The 21223-nt window shown below is 32.3% G+C and overlaps 1 protein-coding gene across 1 annotated transcript; it reads right to left on the reverse strand.

Moving 5' to 3' along the window:
• Nucleotides 1-7797: 7797 nt before the first annotated feature.
• On the reverse strand, nucleotides 7798-20407 carry LOC131044152 (uncharacterized). Its single transcript, XM_057977420.2, has 2 exons — nucleotides 20230-20407; nucleotides 7798-8547 (listed from the first exon to the last, which is right to left on the reverse strand). The coding sequence occupies exons 1-2, from the start codon at nucleotides 20405-20407 to the stop codon at nucleotides 8021-8023; spliced, it is 705 nt and encodes a 234-aa protein (XP_057833403.2). The 3' UTR covers nucleotides 7798-8020.
• Between the last annotated feature and the right edge of the window lie 816 nt (nucleotides 20408-21223).

Raw genomic sequence — 21223 nt, forward strand, 5'->3', positions numbered from 1 at the left:
TCTTGAAAGAGAGGTCACAAGTTCAAATCTCACAAAGAGGCAAGGTGTGTACATCTCGTTTGTAGTGTAGCTAGGTACCTCCTACAAGGAGTACGAGGTAGTCCCATATTGCTCTAACCCATCTGTTTGCCATTGACTTAACGATCAGAGGATTGCGGATACTTATGGAGTTTTGCTAATATGAGGGTACCACGTAAGAGCTAATTTTCAATATTTATAAGAAAAGATGGGTGAGCAGTATGGGACAAATATCTACTTGCACCTTAACAAGATGCAATGGTTAGAGCGATAGTAAGATATGGTTTAGGTAATATATTGGAGGGCATTAAAAGTTGGAAGAGCCGATCATTACCTTTGTTAGGAGTAATTATTTAGAATACAATTGAGTTGATCTTGAAACATGGAAAAAAACTGGACATGAACAAATGCAACTTATAATTTAAATTGACAAGCTATGCAAAATGTTTTTATGATGTATGAAGACTATTAATTTAGGCTATTGACTACATTGAGTAGATTTGTTGTTGGTTGCTTAGAAATCTTATATACAATTGTCATAATTCGAGAAATATACAAAATTTTGTTATTTACTTCAAGGATATGTAGGTTGTTCATCCATTGGCTTGTCCTCCAAAATCTTTTTTTCTTTTTTGAAGCAAGGTGTTAAATAAATGCTTGACTGTAGCCAATAATAAGTCTATTGTTGGGCAAGCTTTTTGTGCTATATTCAAGAATATGATCATCAACAATGTAGTGGTTGGTGTCCCTAAGAATGTTGTAGTATGAGTACAATAGAAGACGGTCTTTGTGTAATGGTGTGGCAAAAAAAGTAGGTGTAGCTTGTTTAATTCCTTTGTGTTGTGTACACACGTTACACCAATATGTCCATGCATAGATTGCAATTTTAAATATGTTGTTTGGCAAGCTATGTTCATCGACTGTGATTGTCCAACCATAATAATAAGAGCCATTAGCGAATGTTGAATATATCAACTCTTGACACGATATATTGTAGTTGAAGAAGACCCGTGCATCTTTAGTTTGGGTAGCTACCTCAGATAGTATTCTGCACACACCAATAGTTGAGTTAGGATATTATTATTGAAAATAATATTTTCTAAGGATATTAAGACAAAAAGTTAGGTGGAAATGAACACTTGGTTACATTCAATGATGAGATTTTGTGGTATATGCCATTTGTCTTTGACACCTATAAAACAAAAGTAGCAAAATGATTAGACACCTAGATTTGGTGTCAAATTGTGGAAGTAATTATATAGCTTGAATCAATAACGTAAACACACAATTATATTTTTATTAGTGAATAAGAGAATCACCTATTGTAGATAGGTTGTTTGTAACTTCATCTCCAAATCTTATCTTTTCTATTCTCACTTCTTCGTGCAAAATCTTTGTCAGCATAACCGTGAGGAGTGTTGGTGATAAAATTTCATTTTTATGTGACAAATGAACCACGATATATTGAAAAGGATTGACAGTGGGAATGCCAAGTCTGAGCATTAGGCTTAACCACATAAGAAATAATAAGAGAAAGCCTAGTATTATCGGTAAAAGGATTCATTTGAAGCAACTGAATCTTAGGCTAGCTTGAGACAACTTGTTGAATCCATCTTAATTAGTTTGAGATTAGTCCAAATCTTGTAAAGTCAATGATTGCTTTCAAGGTGTGAAATAATTTCATGTTGTCACATATGCATCTAGGTTGGGGATGCTAGTTTGTCATAGTAATTTTGAATCAAAGTGTTGATCTATAGGCGCTAAGAAAACATGTCCATACAACCACCACATTTCTAACTGGCATCTTAATGATAAGGTTTAGGATGTCCTCAAGATAGCTACCAAAAAAACATGTCCATACAACTACCACATTTCTAACTGGCATCTTATGATAAGGTTTAGGGTGTCCTCTAGATAGCAAGCACAACCATGAAGATCAACCATGGACACTTATTGATCAACTATATATGTAATGCAATAAGAATAGTTCATTAATTCAAACATTTTGAAAGCTTCCTTGCATAATCCATTTTGAATACATTCTACAATCATTTTATTTCATTCCTTACACGAGATCTCTTTGAGGCATTTTGTCAAACAATTCAAGTGCCTTGTCTATGATTCCACATTATGCATGCATGACTATCATAACATTTCCAACTATAATATGTGACAAAAATTTCCCTACCATTATGCTTTGATGTATGCCCATACCCTATTCCAAAGCTCCCATTTTGGCACAACCAAGGAGGACACTGGCAAAGGTTGTTGAAATTTGGACACCTACCAATTACATTCACTTGAAAGTTTCTAAAGATTTTCCAATAAATCCTTTTTGTGCATATCCTACAACATTTCAAGCCATGATACCTTTTTTTTTAATAGAAATATTGTCGTGATTTGTCTATTCTTTGATGGATGTCCGTACCTTGTTTTCAAAGCTTCCATTTTGACACATGTAGGGAGGATGTTGGCAAAGATTGTGGAATTTGGCTTCACACCTGCCAATTGCATTTTCTTGAAAGTTTCTAAAGCCTTTTCAATGAATCCATTATGTGCATATCGTACAATCATGGCATTCCACGAGACCACATTTCTTTCAGACATTTTGTCAAATAGTTAGCGTGACTTATCGATGCTTCCACATTTTCAATACATGTCTACCACAACATTTCCAACTATAATATATAACAAAAGTCCCCCTTCCATTATGCTTTAATAGATGTCCATACCTTATTCCAAAGCTTCCAATTTTGTATGGGCAGGGAGTATGCTGGCGAAAGTTGTGGAATTTGGCTTTACCTTGCCAATTGCATTTCCTTGAAAGTCTCTAATGCCTTTCCAACAAATCCATTTTGTGCATATCCTTTGATCATGAAAGTCCATGAGAACACATTTCTATGAGGCATTCTATCAAACAAGCCACATGCCTTGTCCATGCTTTCACATTTTGTATACATTTCTACCGTGGCTATTACAACTACGCCATCTGACAAAATTCATCTAATCTTTATACTTTTATGGATATCTATGCCCTATTGCAAATCTGCCATTTTGGCACAAGCTGGGAAACATGGTATACATAATTGAATTTAGTTTCAAGAACACCAATACCAATTTTTGGTTAAAGACTGGGTATGCTCTCTCATTTACTAAAAAGAAATTCTAAGCATTCTTGAAACCTCATTAGAGGATTATATACAAAAACAAACACATTCATTTTTGTGTTTCCCCGTGAATGTGCTCTGCAAAGCATCCATAAGTTTTCGCAATGGATATTAACAAAAACTATTGGCATGCAAATAATCGATTTTCCCTTCCAATATACAATAACCTTTGGCATACGTATGCAAACTTGCATTTCAAATAAAAATTTCAAGAAAAGTATTTTCAAAGAATTAGAGGAAGCCTATTTGATCATATGAAGTTGACTGAAACATAATTCTGTATAAATCCTTGGTGTGCATTCTTAAAGAAGTGGCTTTGGTTCTTGCTATGAACATTTTCCTCAATGACGTTGAAATAAATTTCAATATACATGCAAACTATAAGCCCCTCCAAAATGAGATTAATTTATTTGGTGGATAGAAAGATTAGCCATTACTTTCAACCTTTGATTGGAAATAAGAACAAGGACATTTTTTTCACTTGAATAAATTTTCTTGCAATCATCACACTCAAAGATAAAAATGCATCATCAATGCAAATGATACAATGTATACCATTTTTTGCAAAAACCTTGCCTTATTTCTTTTTAGATCTTGTACTCATCCAAATAGAGAATGCTAGCAATCACATTTTATAGACAAGGCTTGCTCTAGCTACTAGGAACTAGAGTCATTGTTACTATTTTACACTATATTGATATGTTATTTCCCTTCGCTTTGCACTTCCATAGAGAGAGTCAGTCATAAAATATTAGTCTAAATCATGCACTAGTCAAGATAATGGTGTATCTCACCTATATAATTGCAATATGCAATACATTGTCTCTAATAACAGTTTCAATTGAAGCAACTGCCCTAGAGATCCTATAAGAAAGTGAAGAATTATTCCTAAAATTACAAGAGATGTCCCACACGCTATGATTTTAGGTTGTAAAGCCATGAATAAGCATGTCATACACAACATTCTCCGATTTAGTTGCAACAAGCGTTTCATACTTTTGCTCAAAAGAAACCTAGGTTTTTTAATCACTAGTTCTTGAAATCAAGATTGTGATTCTAAATAAATGGAGAATATAATTGATAGGTTTTGTGTCGTGAGATCCACAAGGAATTAGATATCCTTGGACGTCAAATTTGGCTACCTTGGAGCATTCAATAGTGGCAGATGACTAAATCTAGTTGTAAAGCTTCTGCTTGTATTTCCATTCCTTTCTCTTTGTTTGCTTGTGTGCGCACTTGTCGAAAATGAGTAGGTCTCTAGTTCGAGGTTCATCAGGGTCAGGATGGGGTAGGATTGCTAGCTATTTCTAGGGGTTTTGAGTTAAAAAATTTCCATTCCTTTCTCTTTGTTTGCTTGTGTGCTCACTTGTCGAAAATGAGGAGGTCTCTAGTTTGAGGTTCATCAGGGTTAGGATGGGGTAGGACTGCCAGCTATTTTTGGGGGTTTTGAGTTTAAAAATCATCCTACTCTGCAAGCTATAACTTGTAAATTCTTAATTCTTTGAAGATGTTATAAGACATGACATGAAAATGTTGATTCTAGAAACCCTTTTTATTTGTATTCGAAGGACAATATTAGAAATCTAACAGTAAACATCATCATGCCCTTTCTCAACATCATATACAATAAATGAATGAGGTCACATGGAAGTCCAAGATAAGTAGGGTGGAATATATAATCACCTTTATGTGGAGGGATGACTACATTTTACATGGTGGATATTTTGCAAACTTTGTAAAGATTGCTTGTTTGCAAATAAAATCAAAGTATAATTTAGATTTGGTCTTCTTCTTTATGCTGAAACCTATTACTACATGAAAAAGTTTCTCATGAAAATATTTTCTATATCCAAGAATTAGCACGTGTTTGGTTCTATTAAATGATATAGTCTAAATTTAAATTTTCATTTTAACTTTATAGTTTCAACACTATAATGAGTTAAAAGGAATTTTCAATAGTATAAAGATTGTTGCCTAGAATTAGATGGTCCAAGTTGGTTTAACAATATAAGGGAGAAGCAAAAATTAGTGCAATATATCTTTTTACCACATTTTGTGTTTCATGTAAAAGAATATTGCACTAAGCTTTTATTTCTAGCTCTCCATCGTAGTGAAAAGTGCTTGTCAATCAAAATCAACTATACAAAGAATTAATTGAAAAACTTTCCCCTCCTATTCAACTCGGTAATGTGTTTTTATTTGCAAAATGTTGATGATTTAATTCCCTTCATTTGAGGTATTTAAGAAAATGGTTGTCTTATCTTATCCAAAGAAGTTCGCTTTGTCAACGATGGATTTGGGAAGTCTTTTATCCCTTTTCCTTGAGGTATTACTACACCTTCCAAATTATTTATGTTTTGTTTTTAGTAAATATCAAATAAAGATAAGATGATTATAGAAAGTTGTTGTGAAATAGGTCTTGGTTGCATTTGCCTCAAAAATTTGCTTTGTCTTTACATTAGGGGGATTGCAGAGTTTCAAGAATTAGGCCTATTGAGTTCTTGACTATTTTTAAAAATCAAAGTTTAATCTACTAAGCATTGTATTCATTATGGCCTATTTGAGTTTATTTCATGTAAATAAAATTTGGACAATCAAAGGTTTATTTAGAACTAATGTTGGTTATAAATTTTGCATAGATATGGTAGTTACATATAAATGTATTTTATATATTTATGAAAAGACTAGTTTATAAGTTGCATACCATTATAATGATTGTTTATCTTTTACAATATTCCTTTGAGATGTAATTTTTAAGCCAATGGTATTTCCTATAACATTGAAGTCAAGATCTAGATAAATGTATTCTATGTACTAAGTGTCATCTATTTCTTAGATCTTACTAGGCAAGGATAAATTTCTTAGATCTTACTAAGTGTTATCTAGCACTAATATGTTTCTTTAATTTGTGTACATTTTGATTGATAATACACTCACTCTTGGATATTATTTAGATTATATTTCTTCCAAATAATGAAGAACTCAAATAATTTGTTAAGGAAAAACCTAAGAATAGCATATTTATTTTATTTGGGCCTCTCCCTCATATATGGCACTGGTTTGACTACCTTAAGTGTCATTGATTTCATGGTGTGCAATTTTCTCATGTATAATGAAGAGATGGTTGGTATCAACCATGAATGTGAACATATCACTATATCCATCACCAACTGGACATGCGTTGATGCCATTTTTAACCAAAGATTGAAACAAATGAGCAATTTGCCCTTTTTATTATGAGATCTTATTTATTTCACTACTCATACAAAGATTTAGGGGCTTCATCGTCAATGACCCTTTAGTATCTTAGGCTTGAGTGGTTTGATCATTTTTCTTCATAAGGTTGCCATCTTTATACACAAACAATTTTTAAAGAACTTATAGAATAGTTTAATGAGACAACAACTTCTCTTATGTATAGTAGATTTCTCTAATATATATTATTTGATGGTTATATTTTGTTATTTTGTTATTTATTTTTATAGGTTGTAATCCTTAAATTTAACTTTTTGATTGTTCATAAAGTTTTTATATATTTAATGATTTTTGTAATGCTTTATATAGAAAATGACATTAACTTAGAATTTTAATTTTTAAGAAAAATATATAATTATAATAATTGACCTTTAAGTTTTCTTAATATAGAGGACTACTTGTATATCATACTATTGGTTATAAAATAATTCATTTCAACCTCCTTTACAAAATTATCAAGTCAACATTTGCATTTGTGCAATTTAGCTATATGGGCGCAAAAATTATCTAATACACGCATAATCAATCCTAGACTTGTAGAAGTGAATTGGTAGAAAATGAACGATTGTTGCATCTTTACCTAGCTTGTTGTATATATGTTTGAAGAGGAGGGTATCTACATAAACAATTAGGATACTTGCTAGGTGAGGATTATGTTGTCCTTAGTCAAGTCTCTAGACAAACTGATACAACAATGATAACCTAAGTGGAAAACAACAAGCAAGTCAATATACTTAGTTAGGGATACATGTTGATGATGCAATTAAGATGCTCTATGGTGTTGCTATGATGCTTTTTATGTGAACGAGTTGTTCTAAAGATTTCTAGGTGATTTGCAAATCAATAATAAATGTCCTTCACTACAACAACACAACAAAAAAAATCCACGTAAATGTATCCTAAGTCAGCTCACAACAACTAAAATAAAAAAGTTGACAAGGTACAAATTTAAACTTTAGTTTTAAAAAAATTGAAGTTCAAATTCACTACCACAAAAATAACATGAATCAAATCCACACATACAAATCAATTTATAAAGATAAACAATGATGAAAAATGATAAAATATTATTGACATACCTAAAAATAAATACTATTAACAAACTTATTATTACACCAACAAAATCTCCGAGATTCAAGTGGGTCCAAAACATTACCAAAATTTCACCATTAAAAATATTTACTAAGTTTTTTTAAGTTGGAGAACTTGGTTTTCACCAAAAAGCTGGAAAAGGATAACCAAGGGCGAGGACTTTGAGCACATTAAAACAACCAACCAGATCGCATGAGCATCTCACAATACAAACTCCACAATTTTTTTTTTTTAATTACTCATTCAAACAATGTCTTTACAAAGATTTACACAGCAGGAAAACGATGTTCATCTATTCACCACAATGAAATTCTGTTCAGCAATTCATCTCATCCGTTAATAAACGCGCAACCGAGCATTTCCAGTCATATGACAGAACACGGAACACTGTGCATTTCATCTACCACTCAAGAGGATTCGATCCCGCGACATACAAATGTTTTCCGTTACAATAAAACTCAAATAAATGTCCGCAGATGAGAAAAGTATCAGCTTTTCTCCCGATCAATAAGCCATTTGAGCTGCTCAAAGTCGTCTGTATGGCAAGGGAGCGTCAGGGCCCCCCTGTTATGGTACCCGAATTCCATTTCCGCCTCCACAAGAAGCTTAGAAATGAAGGGATGGTATAAATAGAGTATGGGAATCACATAGCGATTCTTCTCCTCGCCTACATAAATGGCCACGCATCCCTTTGGAACACCTTTCTTTCTACAGGAAGACTGCAAAGGGCGGACGAGGGTTCCATTTCCAGTCTCGGGCTTCTTCAGGGAAGGTCTCATGCAGCCGGGGATTCGACCCCGAGACCTGAGCAAGGATATTTTCGACCTCAGGCAGTGAAAGAGGCGCCGGATTTGCCTGCTAAAGAGGCATAAAAGGCTGAGCTTCACCTTTCTGGCGTTGAAAATCCGTCTGCCCACTTTGATCTTCATGGCCACCTGCAAATTCTGCGCTATACAGTTTCCAGTCTGTGAAATGCTCCCAACATTAGGACGGACATTTTTCCTGCATATTCTGTCTGTGCAGGTGGAATGAATTTATATTTTGTATTGTGGTGTAGAAAGTCAAAGATAAAGATGAAGTCCCAATCCGTGGTCCGTATGTACGGGTGTTACGTAAGGAAATGGAAGTCTCTTTCAAAAGTTTAGATCTTTGTTTTGGACTAATTTAAAATATTATTCAGTTTAACAGTTCAAAATTAATTTTTTTGAAATATTTATTTATTTTTAAGTAGAGATCAAGTGTAAAATTGTTATTGATTGTTTTTTTTTTAATTTTAGTGATGTTTTGAGTAGATTTTTTTGTTTTACATGTTATATGAGTATATCTAAAATCAACATGTGAAAGTGGATTTGGTGTCACATAATTCACACATTATAGTGTATTATTGAAATTGTGAGATTAGCATGCATCACGTCATTTATCAATTTTTTTTGACTCATTTCGATTGTGTCTTATTGTAATAGTATTTTGATGTTTTAAGTGGAATGTTTATTTTACTTGCTTTAGATGGTTATATATAAAGTCAACATTTGGAGGTGGGTTTGGTGCAAAATGTTTGACATATTATAATGTAAAATTGTAATGGTGAGATGGCATACACATGTCATTTATCATTTTTTGGGTCCATTTTGATAGAATGTCTTATTGTGATTCTACATATTGATAGGTGGTATACTTTTGTGTTTGGTTTGATTTGTGATTTGATTTACACTTACCTCCATACACTTGTCCATGCCATGAAACTATTGTTTTAATTGTAAGATTCATTTTTGAGTTGTTGGGATCGACTTAGTCCAATTTCAATGAATGTAGGAATGAATCAAAAAATTTAAATGTTCAAATTCGCTTTCCCACTAGTCATTATGAGCCAACTTGGTACACATTTGCACAATATATTGTTATATCATTATATTGAAAACGTTCAATATACACCTAATAACAAGCATTATATCACAATCATATCATATTTTAAATATTATACTAATTATTATCTTTTATTTAACATATATTTAAAATATTTATTATTAATTAATTTAAATTATTATATATATATATATATATATATATATATATATATATATATATATATATATATATATATATATATATATATAATTTTATATACTTAAAATTATTATAATTCATAATATATATTAATATGTACATTATATTGATATATATGTGCACACGCGTGTGTATGTGTCTATATTATCGGTGAAAGTGCAAGGGTTTTTTGCCCTGGCCCTTACTCCAAGTGAAGCCACAAACGGGGGACCTCCTCCCCGACATTAACACTCACCCGCCTTTCTTCTCCTTCATGGTGTCCTCTTTTTCTTCTCCCTTCTCTCTCTTTTCTCTGTGGGGTTTGAACCTTCGTGGCACCATTAACAATGCCACTTTTTTACCATCACACTGCGGGGTCAAGCCTGTGTGTGTGTGTGTGTGTGTATTATGTAAGTATATATGTATGTATGCATGTATATACATATACATATACATACGTACGTATATATATGTGTGTGTGTGTGTGTGTGTGTGTGTGTGTGTGTGTGTGTGTGTGTGTGTGTGTGTGTGTGTGTGTGTGTGTGTGTGTGTGTGTGTGTGTGTATATGTATATGTATATGTATATATGTATATATACATATACATATACATATATATATATATACATATACATATATATATATATACATATACATATATATATATATATATATATATACATATACATATATACATATATATATATATGTGTGTGTGTGTGTGTGTGTGTGTGTGTGTGTGTGTGTGCACACACACAATCTGACATAATCATAATTAACATCTTAATAATTTATCAGTAATCACAATATATATTTGTAATACCAATTTGTTTATTTGACATAAATTCAAGAAAATAAATTAATATTTATTTATTTGAGATGTCAAGTAATTATAACAATCAATATCTATTTTAGAAATTGAAAAATAGAGATGAAATTGATAGAACATAATATTATTAGAGGTCAAACCCTTATAATATTATAGAAATTCCATAAAATGACATCCTCCTAATGCCCCTTTTTGTAAATTGAATTTTGATGGATCCTCCCATGGAAACCTTGGTGATTCAGGAATAGGGATAGTTTTTCGTGATCATTTGGGTTCTTTATTAGCATTAAAAGCTATGCCAATTTCTCCTGGCACAAATAATATCGCTGAGGCTTGTGCTCTTTTAGAAGGTCTTGCTATGGCTAAGGATTTGAATTTCAAATACCTTCATATTGAAGGTGATTCAACTATTGTCATTAATGCTTGCAAGGCAAGAAAAGCTGATAATTGGCATTTCTGGTATATTCTTGAACAAATATGGACTCTTCTTGATACATTTGAGCATCTCATCATCTCACATGTTTATCGTGAAGGTAATGCATTGGTTGATTGGCTCGCTAATATGGGTTGTGACAAAACTGTTATTGATTCCTCTCGATTGGGGGGTGATTTGATGAGCTTCCCAAACCTATTAATTATAGCCCGTAGAGAGTTGAGGATTTAATCTTTCTTATTATATGATTGCTTGTTTATACGAGTTGATATTCTCTTCTCTTGGTGAGGTATTTCTTTTCATAATTCCATTTGGTTTTGATTTGAGGTACTTTTCTTTATTTGATCATCACTTGGCATTCATTAATGATGAGTTGGTTGTTATTGATGTTGTTCGTGTGTTTGGTACTCTCTTCTGGTGCGGAATATGGAGATATTTATTTTCACATTGGGAATCCGTCCTTCATATGTCATTTAAAGTTTGACGTAGCGTTGTTTGCATGATTATCTCTGTACGCCGCTTCTTTTGGTTTGTCATTTTTGTATGATATATCGCCTCTTTCTTTTCATTTACGACATAAAAATTTTGGGCTTCATTTCTCTCTAGCATTTCCGCATTCACCTCTTCTCCTTTGGCATTTGTCTATAATGGCGGACCACAGATCTCATGTCGTTGATGTCAGTCATGTTTTGGAACCTTGTGTTTCTTGTAAATTCTTTGCGTTCTGTAGTATATATATATATTTTTGGCTGCAGTTGTTTTTTGGTGTAGGGGCATGTCAATTTTGATTGCAGGAGTTCTTTGTTGCAGGGCATTCAAGATATCCCAGGAACTTATTTTGTAAATAAGCTTGCATGCTCCTATTATGTAAAACGAGCTTGCATGCTCCTATGTGTAAAAGAGCTTGCATGCTCCTTTGTTGATCTCTATTTTGTAACTAGCTTCGGCTAGAGGATTGTTCACTACTTCTCTTCTATAATCATGTTGATGAGCAATGACCAGAGTTTTTCTTGCTGATTCTTTTCTGTGGGAGCTCAGTTTGAACCAGTTTTTAAATATATTGTAAAAATTATTTATTATTGATAAAATATATCAAGTGGCATTGCCACTTTGCCAATATATATATATATAATATTTTTATTGTAACGCTTTAAAATAATTCTATATTTTTTGTGAATAATTAATAAATTGAAGAACTATTAAATAGTTCTTAATTGTAAACAAGGTTATTGAAAAGGTATGTTAACTACCTTTTCTAGTATTGTACCAAGCTTTCTCCTTAGGGAGGACTCCTCACAATTTTGGTGTGAGAAATTATTTTTGAATTTGATGTAAATTGCATGAGAGGCCTATGGAAGTTTGAAGAGAAGTATCCTAGGGCTTGTTTATTTTTATTAGACTACTTTGTAAGTGTTCTTATAATATAGATCTTATTTTATTTTTTTTAATTTTTTTAACCAATAATGATTTTCCCCTTGTGATAGTTCTATGTAAATTCATTATTGTTTCTTATGATTCTATATCTTATATTCTTAAAGTCATTTAACTTAATTATTTCATTATCATGGCATAAATATTTTACATGCTCAAACAAAAATAATGATTAAAATGATAGGAAACAATATGTTCTTTTATCTTATTTTTTCAAGTCCTCCAATTTGAGATAAAGAGAAAGTTTCCAATGTTGAGAGATGACTCTCTCAACCCTCTTAATGCACTCCAAGATGAGTGAAGTGTGAGTGCTCTTATTGACAACATAAGATTGCATGAACATTTTCCTTTGATAATAGCTTGGGTTGTATTCAATTTATAGATTTTTGGATGAAGGGTCGAATGCATATGATTGATTTGAGAAATCAAGGGCTCAAATTGGTTGAGAGGATTGGGCTGATGAGAGGAGAAGTGTCTCCATTTGGTTGGTAAGGATGAAATGGTCCAATATTTGAGGGAAACCAACGGTTCAGTATTCTTTTGAAAGAAGTCGATCGACACAATTAAAATGGTACTTTGGAGTACCTTGGGGATATGCAAAAATATTTGACCCATCTAACATGTACAAAGAACTCATAGCTTGGGTATAAAAGACCCTTGCCCAAGTACACTTTTTAAAGAATGCACATGATTTGATAGGAGAAATTTGAAACCATATTGGGATATCAAAGGATGAAGTTTGATGCCTCAAAAAGGTATCGGAATTGAAGGAAGCTCGATATCTTAATAGGATAACAAAGATGAAGATTGATATCTTGGTAGAATATTAAAGTTGGAGGAAGTTCAATACTTTAATTGATAGGATATAAAAATAGAAGAGAAATACTTTAATGAGATATCAAAGATGAAGGAAATCTAATATCGCAATGAATTATCCAATGAATTATTGAAGTTTGATAAACAAGCCATTGGGGTTGGATGAAGCGTAATACCTTGATAAGGTATTAGAGTTAGATGAATCTCAAAATCTTTTAGAATATCAAAGATGGAAAAAGCTATAAATCTAACCCAAAATAAAATATAAAATTAATTTTTTTTTACTCATTCAAACAATCTACTTACAAACATTTACAGAGCAGGAAAACGATGTTCACCTATTCCCCATTAAGAAAATGTCGGCGATTCAACTCCTTCGCTAAAGAAGGCGTAAACGAGCATTTCCAGTCATATGACAGAACACAGCACGCTGTGCATTTCATCCACCACTCTAGAGGATTCGATCCCGCGACATACAAATGTTTTCCGTTACAGTAAAACTCAAATAAATGTCTGCTAAAGTCAAAGATAAAGATAAAGTCCCAATCCGTGGTCCATGTGTACGGGTTGTTACGTAAGGGAGACGGAGTATCTCTTTCAAAAGTTCAGATCTTTATTTTGGACTATTTTAAAGTACCTATATTTCAGTTAACAGTTCAAAATTATTTTTTAAATATTTATTTTTTAAGTATAGATGAGGTGTAAAATTGTTATTGATTGTTTGACTCTTGATTCTAATGATGTTTTGAGTAGGTTACTTGTTTTATTTGTTTATATGATCATATTTAAAATCAATATATGGAGATGGATTTGATGTCATATAGTTGACACATTATAATGTATTATTGTAATGGTGAGATTAGCATATACGCATGTCATTTATCACTATTTTTGGACCCATTTTGATAGAGTGTCTTATTGTAATGATATTATGACGTTTTAAGTGGAGTGTGATTTTACTTGGTTTATATGCCCATATCTGAAGTCAACATGTGAAGGTGGGTTTGGTGTCAAATGGTTGACATATTATAATGTATAATTGTAATGGTGAGATTGTGTACACAAATGTCATTTACATTTTTTGGGCCCATTTTGATATATTGTCTTATTATGATTGTACATATTGATAGGTGGTACACTTTTATGTTTGTTTTGGTGTTTTATTTGACATACACTTACCTCCATACATTTGTCCATGCCTTGAAACTATAATTTTAATTATAAGATTCATTTTTGAATTGTTGGGATTGACCTAGTTCAATTCCAATGCATGTAGGAATGAATCCAAATTTTTGATGTTCAAAATTCGCTTTCCTACCACTTTAGACCGACTATTATGAGCCATCTTGGCACACATTTGCAAAATATGTTGTTACATCATTATTTTTAAGGAGATTCATTGTGGAATTAATTTCATATGAGAGAAAAATTAGAGTACATCTTTGATTTATAAAAGGTAATAAATAATCAAATCCACATCATCACCACATGAGCCATTTATATGTCTATGGATGTTGTCCTTGTTACTGCTCATCCCCAATAATCTAAATTGCCTAGGGGCTAGACCTAGGAGAACCTATTCAATTATAGAATCCAAAAACTCTTGATATCTCTAGACACCACCTTGAAAAAAATTAGATTACAATAAGATGAAAGTCAGTAGATTTTCAATTACACATTCTAGTAGTTTATTCTTGTATAGCACCTAGATCAATTTCATGTGTCAAATTAGTTTTATAATAGTTTGAATTGATTCTTTGAAATAACAAAAAAAAAATTGAAAATTTTGTGAGCAATAGAAGGATGATATCAAAAAGGTCATTTAAGGGTATAAACTTCATTTGAAAGTCTCTTGAATACATATTCTCTCATGTGAAACATTTAAAAATAAAAAATCCTTCATTTCATTTTAAGGTGCCTAACTTCATTGAAAGGTACCCATCTTCATTTGAAGATTTTTTACAATGAATAGCACACCTTCAACTCATTTTTCATTCCATCTTGTAGCTAGTACACACCATTTTGGGATTGAACCCTTACCTATTTACCCTAAATTTGTGTTACAAAAAGGATTTTTTCTTCTATTTAATTTTGGTGAACCCAACCCATCATATGCTACCTAAGCTTTGGCTTTAGCATCTTACCTTCTAAATTCTAGGGTTTTTAGATGTGATTTTCTTGAGTAATATTATATCTTAATTTTATGTTTTTTGGGGGATTTTATTTCCCTTTATTTTTTGTGCTTCATAGGCTCTTCTGGTTTTAGTGTTTGTGATTTATTATGTAAGCTTACTTTTACTCATGCAACTCACCTTTGGGTTCACCTCTAGGGTTTAAATTACATACTTGATTTATTACTAATTTTTAATTCAACAAATCTAAGTGATTTACATTGCTTCATCTTCTGAGCTCTATCTTCGTCATATTATTTTATTTATTTCACAAGCTATTTAAGATTCTGATCTTAATTGTAAATGAGTTTTTGTGTAAACCCTAGCATGAATACTTAATCTAGATAATGATATAGACGTTCATTCTAACACTCATGTTGATAATAGTTTCTTTAAATAATCATAAAGATAAACATGATTATAACTAGGTGGCAAATATAGAGCTAAATAAGATCACACTATTATTGGCAATTTCTTGTTGATGGACTTTCTAATGACCTATATATGTTCATTCTAACACTCATGTTGATAATAGTTTATTTAAATAATCATAAAAAAAACATGATTATAATTAGGTGACACACATATAGCTAAATAAGATTGTACACTCTTATTGACAATTGCTTGTTGATGGACTTGCTAATGCTCAATCTCTTCGACAATTAACAAATCTTTTACATAATTTTTTTAGCAAATGTTCCATTTGACAGAAATATTCTTCATAGTATTAGTAATTTTTTAATTTATTTTAATAATGTACTATCCTAACTTTCTCATTCTACTAGAAACCTTCTCCCTGTATAATTACCACTTCTATGATTACTACCACTCATGTTATCACTCCTAATGCTATCATTATCTATTCCATTCCTACTTCTAATGTTGGTATATCAAAAAAATTCTCCATTAGCGTTCCACTCACTTCTCATCCCTCCACATACATACTTCATACTCATGTGTCCCATGATATTCCTCATTCTCATCCCATGTTTCACATTATTCCTCTCTCTTACCAGATTCAAATATACTATATAATATGGTCCCTCCTTCCATAATCATGACATTAAATTTTCGAACACATCCTCATTAAATACCCCATTCACTTTCTCACACACTCATAACACCACTTTATAATGTGACTCCTCCTTACATAACCCTGGTCCATTAAATTTTAGAGCATATCCTCATTAAATGCACATTTCATTTTCTCACACACTCCTTACACCACTATTACCCCACTACCATATTATATAAACTAAATTGCAAATAATATTCCTAATAAAAAGTATTCTTCACATATAATCCTCTACTTATCACACCACCTAGTTTTGAAGTTGTTACATATATGTTCCCCTTGGGTTTGTTGCACCAATATTTCTAAGTATTTGCCATCATCATCTTCCATGTCTACTTACCCTTTAAACTTTCAAAATTCATGTAATTTTTCAAAGTGTAATTTGATCTTGAAAGAAAGAAAATAAATATTTTATTAAGTGGCTAATACGTATAATGTTCTTATGCAAACAAAATGCTCATAGGAAATTTATAAGTTGTAAAAAACTTTGTACATCATGCTTTAAAATTTTTGAGCTCAATTCTAATTAACATTCCTCCTATTTGTCCATTAGATCTTAACATAATACTCCATGGGAACTATATAATGAGAGACCATTTTGTAGTTATCATAGAATAAATGTACATCCTTTAATCAATCTTGTATAGAATTGAATGTATAAAATAAGAGATCTTATGTGTAAAAGCACAATTCATAATTCATATTCAATGTGTCAATAACAATAAAAATCATTGGTACACCTCAAAATCAAAATTGTAAGTTTATAGTAACCCATTTTTTAACTATGCTAACAATATGGAGATTCTTGATTGCTATAGATTATGATAATCTAGATGATATTTTTTTTATACACAAGCCAACGTATATTTTAAAAGTTATTTGGTGGGACTGATAAATTCTCAATGTTTGATAAAAAAATATTTGACACAAATTCTATTTAATTTTTTTTGGTGTTACCAAAATATTAATTATTGGCTAATGACTTAGATGATTTCATTCATGAGTGATTACAAGAATGAAAATAACCTAAGATTCAATGTATAAAAGATGTTTAAATTAATTTTATTTGAGGTATTAAAATAATAACTTTTTCATTATCTAAATTTGCTATTCAAATGTGATTGTAAATTTTCATTGTAAGGTTCAAATCTAGGTTAAAATAGTGCATGATGCTTTCTAAAAATATATTTAAGAATTTGTTAAGTCCTAAGAATTTTGGATGCTAGAAAAACTTCCTCATCCAAGAGAAGAGTTTGTTAAGTCAACATCATCGAAAAACTTCCACAATCCCCACTTGTCTATATTCCTCTCCTTGATGATACTCTCACTTTTCTTTCGGTGATGTTGACTTAACAAACTCTTCTCTTGGACAGGATTTGAACCTTACAATGAAGAGTTTGGATGCTAGAAATACCTAAGAATTTTGGATGCTAGAAAAACTTCCTCTTTGGACAGTAACGTAACCCCTAAAGCCACCCCTCTAGCTCACCTACTCCCCAAGGGGTTAATACTACTCCTAATGCTCCCCTATCCATGCACAACCTTGTTGCGATTGGCCCTTGTGACCTACAATAATGTACTACTCCTTTGAGCTTAGCTAAAAAAGGGAAACTCAAGCATTCTATGCCCCTAGCCAAGAAAAATTGGGCCCATCCATGGATTGAAAAAATTGATAGTGACAGTGAGACAACCACACTAGTAGGGAGGAAGAGAAGAGTGTGGGTAAATCCAACCCTAGGAGGTCTAATAGGCTAGCGAGAAAGACTATGAAAAAATAAAAAGATAAGATGGAGGTGGACGAACTTGAGGAAGACACTGAGATGGAGGAAGAGTTCGAAGATTCTGAGGAGGAGAACAACTCGAAGAAAATGACCACTAGCCACTTGGATAGCACTAAGTCAGTGCTTGTAGACCCAACGAAGGACACCCACCTATCTGATGATGCCCTCCCAGTTAATCAAACCCACATGGTAAGGGAGACTCATCCCTACATTAAATGTGATGCCACGATTACTGACCTTGCTACCTTGAAGGTGAAAGTTATTAATATTGAAAAGAAGATGGTGCACCTCTCTAGGTCCAGTTTGAAGGTGATGCATAGGTTTGCCTCTTATTGTTTGACCCAAGTGATGTTTATAGATGTAAGGTAATTCTCATAGCTATGACCTTGATACATGAAAAATTAAAATCAAATATTTTGATTGGCTAGCCCCATCAAACACTTTGTCCCTAGACTAAGTTTGTATAAATCTTTGCAATTTTGTATTACATTCATATGTGAAAAGATATTCATTCTAATCATGAAACATGCATAATATCATTCGCCATCTAAAGAATAATTCAAGAATTTTTCAATGTAAGGACTTTTAAGAACTATCATTCACATTTGTCATAGCTAATCACACACTCATTCTTCAACATGTCAATCACCTAACAATCATTCTAGAATTTGTGTGCATGTTTGAAACTTTTATCTACTAAGATATTTTTATTACCACCAACTTAATAGAAAATCCCCTAGATTGTGATAGAAATTATCATTGTTTAACAATGTATTTTCTAAGAGTTTACAATGCATGATCCAAAAATAATTAGAGGTCAAGTTCACAAACACAAAGTGACTTTGTAGGCATGAACTAGATCCGTAACTATGAAAACAATTTGATATAGAGCAAAACCAAATATTTTGATTTGAATTGTATGTACAATTGTTTTGAGAATCTACAAATTTTGAGGCACCTAATTCTCACCATCTTAGTCAATTGACATGGTCTTCAATTACATAACTAAACAATCCCTCCATTTAATAATATTACTATTTACAACATAATTATCGTATTTAGCATACATTAGTACTTTATCCAATCAACTGACTGCCCTTGATAGGTAGATGAATGCGAAAGAGGCTCAAAGACAATTTTAAATTTTAAATTTTAAATTCCAACAAACTAAACATCAATTCAATTTAAATTACTTTAAAGTAACCTAGATTAAGTACAACATTAACATGGATTGTGTCAAGAGAAACAAGAGTAATGAAGGATAAGGCTAAATGTATTGGTTACAAAGGCTCATTAATACAACTTAGATTAATTAATGCCACTTGGTGTGTTATATAAAGAAAAATTAAATGTTGTCATACTACCATCAAATTGGAAACCGCTATACTCCATACACAATGACAAATTCGTACACGGCTGTATAGTTTCTAAAATTTGCAAAATGTGACACAACTTAGATTAATTAATGCCACTTGGTGTGTTATATTAAGAAAATTTAAATGTTGTCATATTACCATCAAATTGGATGCGGCTTTACTCCATACAAAATGACACATTCGTACATGGTCGTATAGTTTCTAAAATTTGTAAAATACGACAGATTTTTTAGAAATTTTTAGAAGTTCAATCTTCATGATCCGCCTCTCCATTGCTGTTAAACCACAAAAAAATCGCAAAAAAATGACATATTTTGCAGATTTGAAAGTTTTTTTATAATACCATTTTGTAAAGAGATTAGCTGTGGGTCATCAAATTTAATTCCTGTCCCTGGAGGCCTGTAACCTCTGCATCTCTGCCCCATATTATAGCACACACCTCCTCAATGATAAGACATCGCCAACACAACACTTATATTCTCCTCCCAAAGAAAAAATACCAAAATCAAACCTGTAACAGCTACCCAACCATACATAATCAAAAGATTTCAAAACCCAGAAAATTGTCTTGCCTTGAAACGTTCATTTCCAACTGCCATTGAGATTTTCTAAAACCACTTCATATATAAACTAGGCAAACACACAAAAAAATACACTGTAAGTGTTGCAGAGATCTGGAAAGGCTTACATAAACAAGGAAATCAACAATCCCTTCCAAAATTGAAGGCCTCAGTCGAAAATACAGGCAAACACAGCAATAAAAAGAGTAGTAGCCAGAGATGGCACGATCGCCATTGAAGCAGAGCCCGTCACCAGTGATGGACTTGGTACTTCTGCCTCCTCCTCACCGTACACCATGCTTATAATCATCATTATCACACCCCAAACTGCTATACATCTGAACTTATCTGCCCCTTCCATTTTCACAATGTAATTTACAGATAACAAATGCCCAAAACAAACAACAGAAAAGAATTGTTGTTGCTACAGAGGTCTAGAAGCTGGAAGATTAGAGAGAATGGGGAGTTTATTTAGCAGATGACACAAGGAACACATAACAGAACAAAGGCCGATGATTGAGAAAGACTGTGGGGAAAATGAGGTTGGGTTGGGATATTTATACAACTTTACTTCACTGACCTCCATGAATGATTCCATTTCATTCTGTGCAGGCGGTCCCATGATGAAATTTTTTACAGTGAAAAAGACGAATCTTGACATTAAAGCGCCTACAGAAATAGTTGGACATGACTCCTTGACAATCTAAGCCAGGATATCATCCTTTGGCCAGCCTGTGTGATGGAGAAAATGTCTCCAGAAAATGTCTCCTCAACAACTAAGGGAGGATAAAAGAGCGATGCAGTAAATAATTGATTGGTATTGATTAAAACAGATCAAGATCATGATATTTTGTAATGGTGAAATTTGTATATGTATGTCAGTGATGGAGAAAATGTCTCCTCGACGATAAAGGGAGGATCAAAGAGTGATACAGCAAATGATTGATTGGAATTGATTAAAACAGATCAAGATATTTTATAATGGTGAAATTTGTATATGTATGTCAGTGATGGAGAAAATGTCTCCTCAATGGTTAAGGAGATTAAAAAGTGATACTGTAAATGATTGATTGGAATCTGATAAAAACATATCAAGATATTTTGGAATGGTGAAATTTGTAAAGAAAATGCCTCCTCAATAAGTAAGGGAGGATCAAAGAGTGATACAGTAAATGAT

Source organism: Cryptomeria japonica, chromosome 6 (genome assembly GCF_030272615.1).
Source record: "Cryptomeria japonica chromosome 6, Sugi_1.0, whole genome shotgun sequence".
Classification (NCBI taxonomy): Eukaryota; Viridiplantae; Streptophyta; class Pinopsida; order Cupressales; family Cupressaceae; genus Cryptomeria; species Cryptomeria japonica.

Excerpts from the sequence above, each read along its gene's own strand:
- LOC131044152 (XM_057977420.2), bottom strand. The coding sequence starts at position 20,407 with ATGGAAGGGGCAGATAAGTTCAGATGTATAGCAGTTTGGGGTGTGATA. Across the intron at positions 8,548-20,229 it reads TTTTATTGCTGTGTTTGCCT|ACAGAATATGCAGGAAAAAT; the intron begins GTATTTTCGACT and ends CCACCTGCACAG.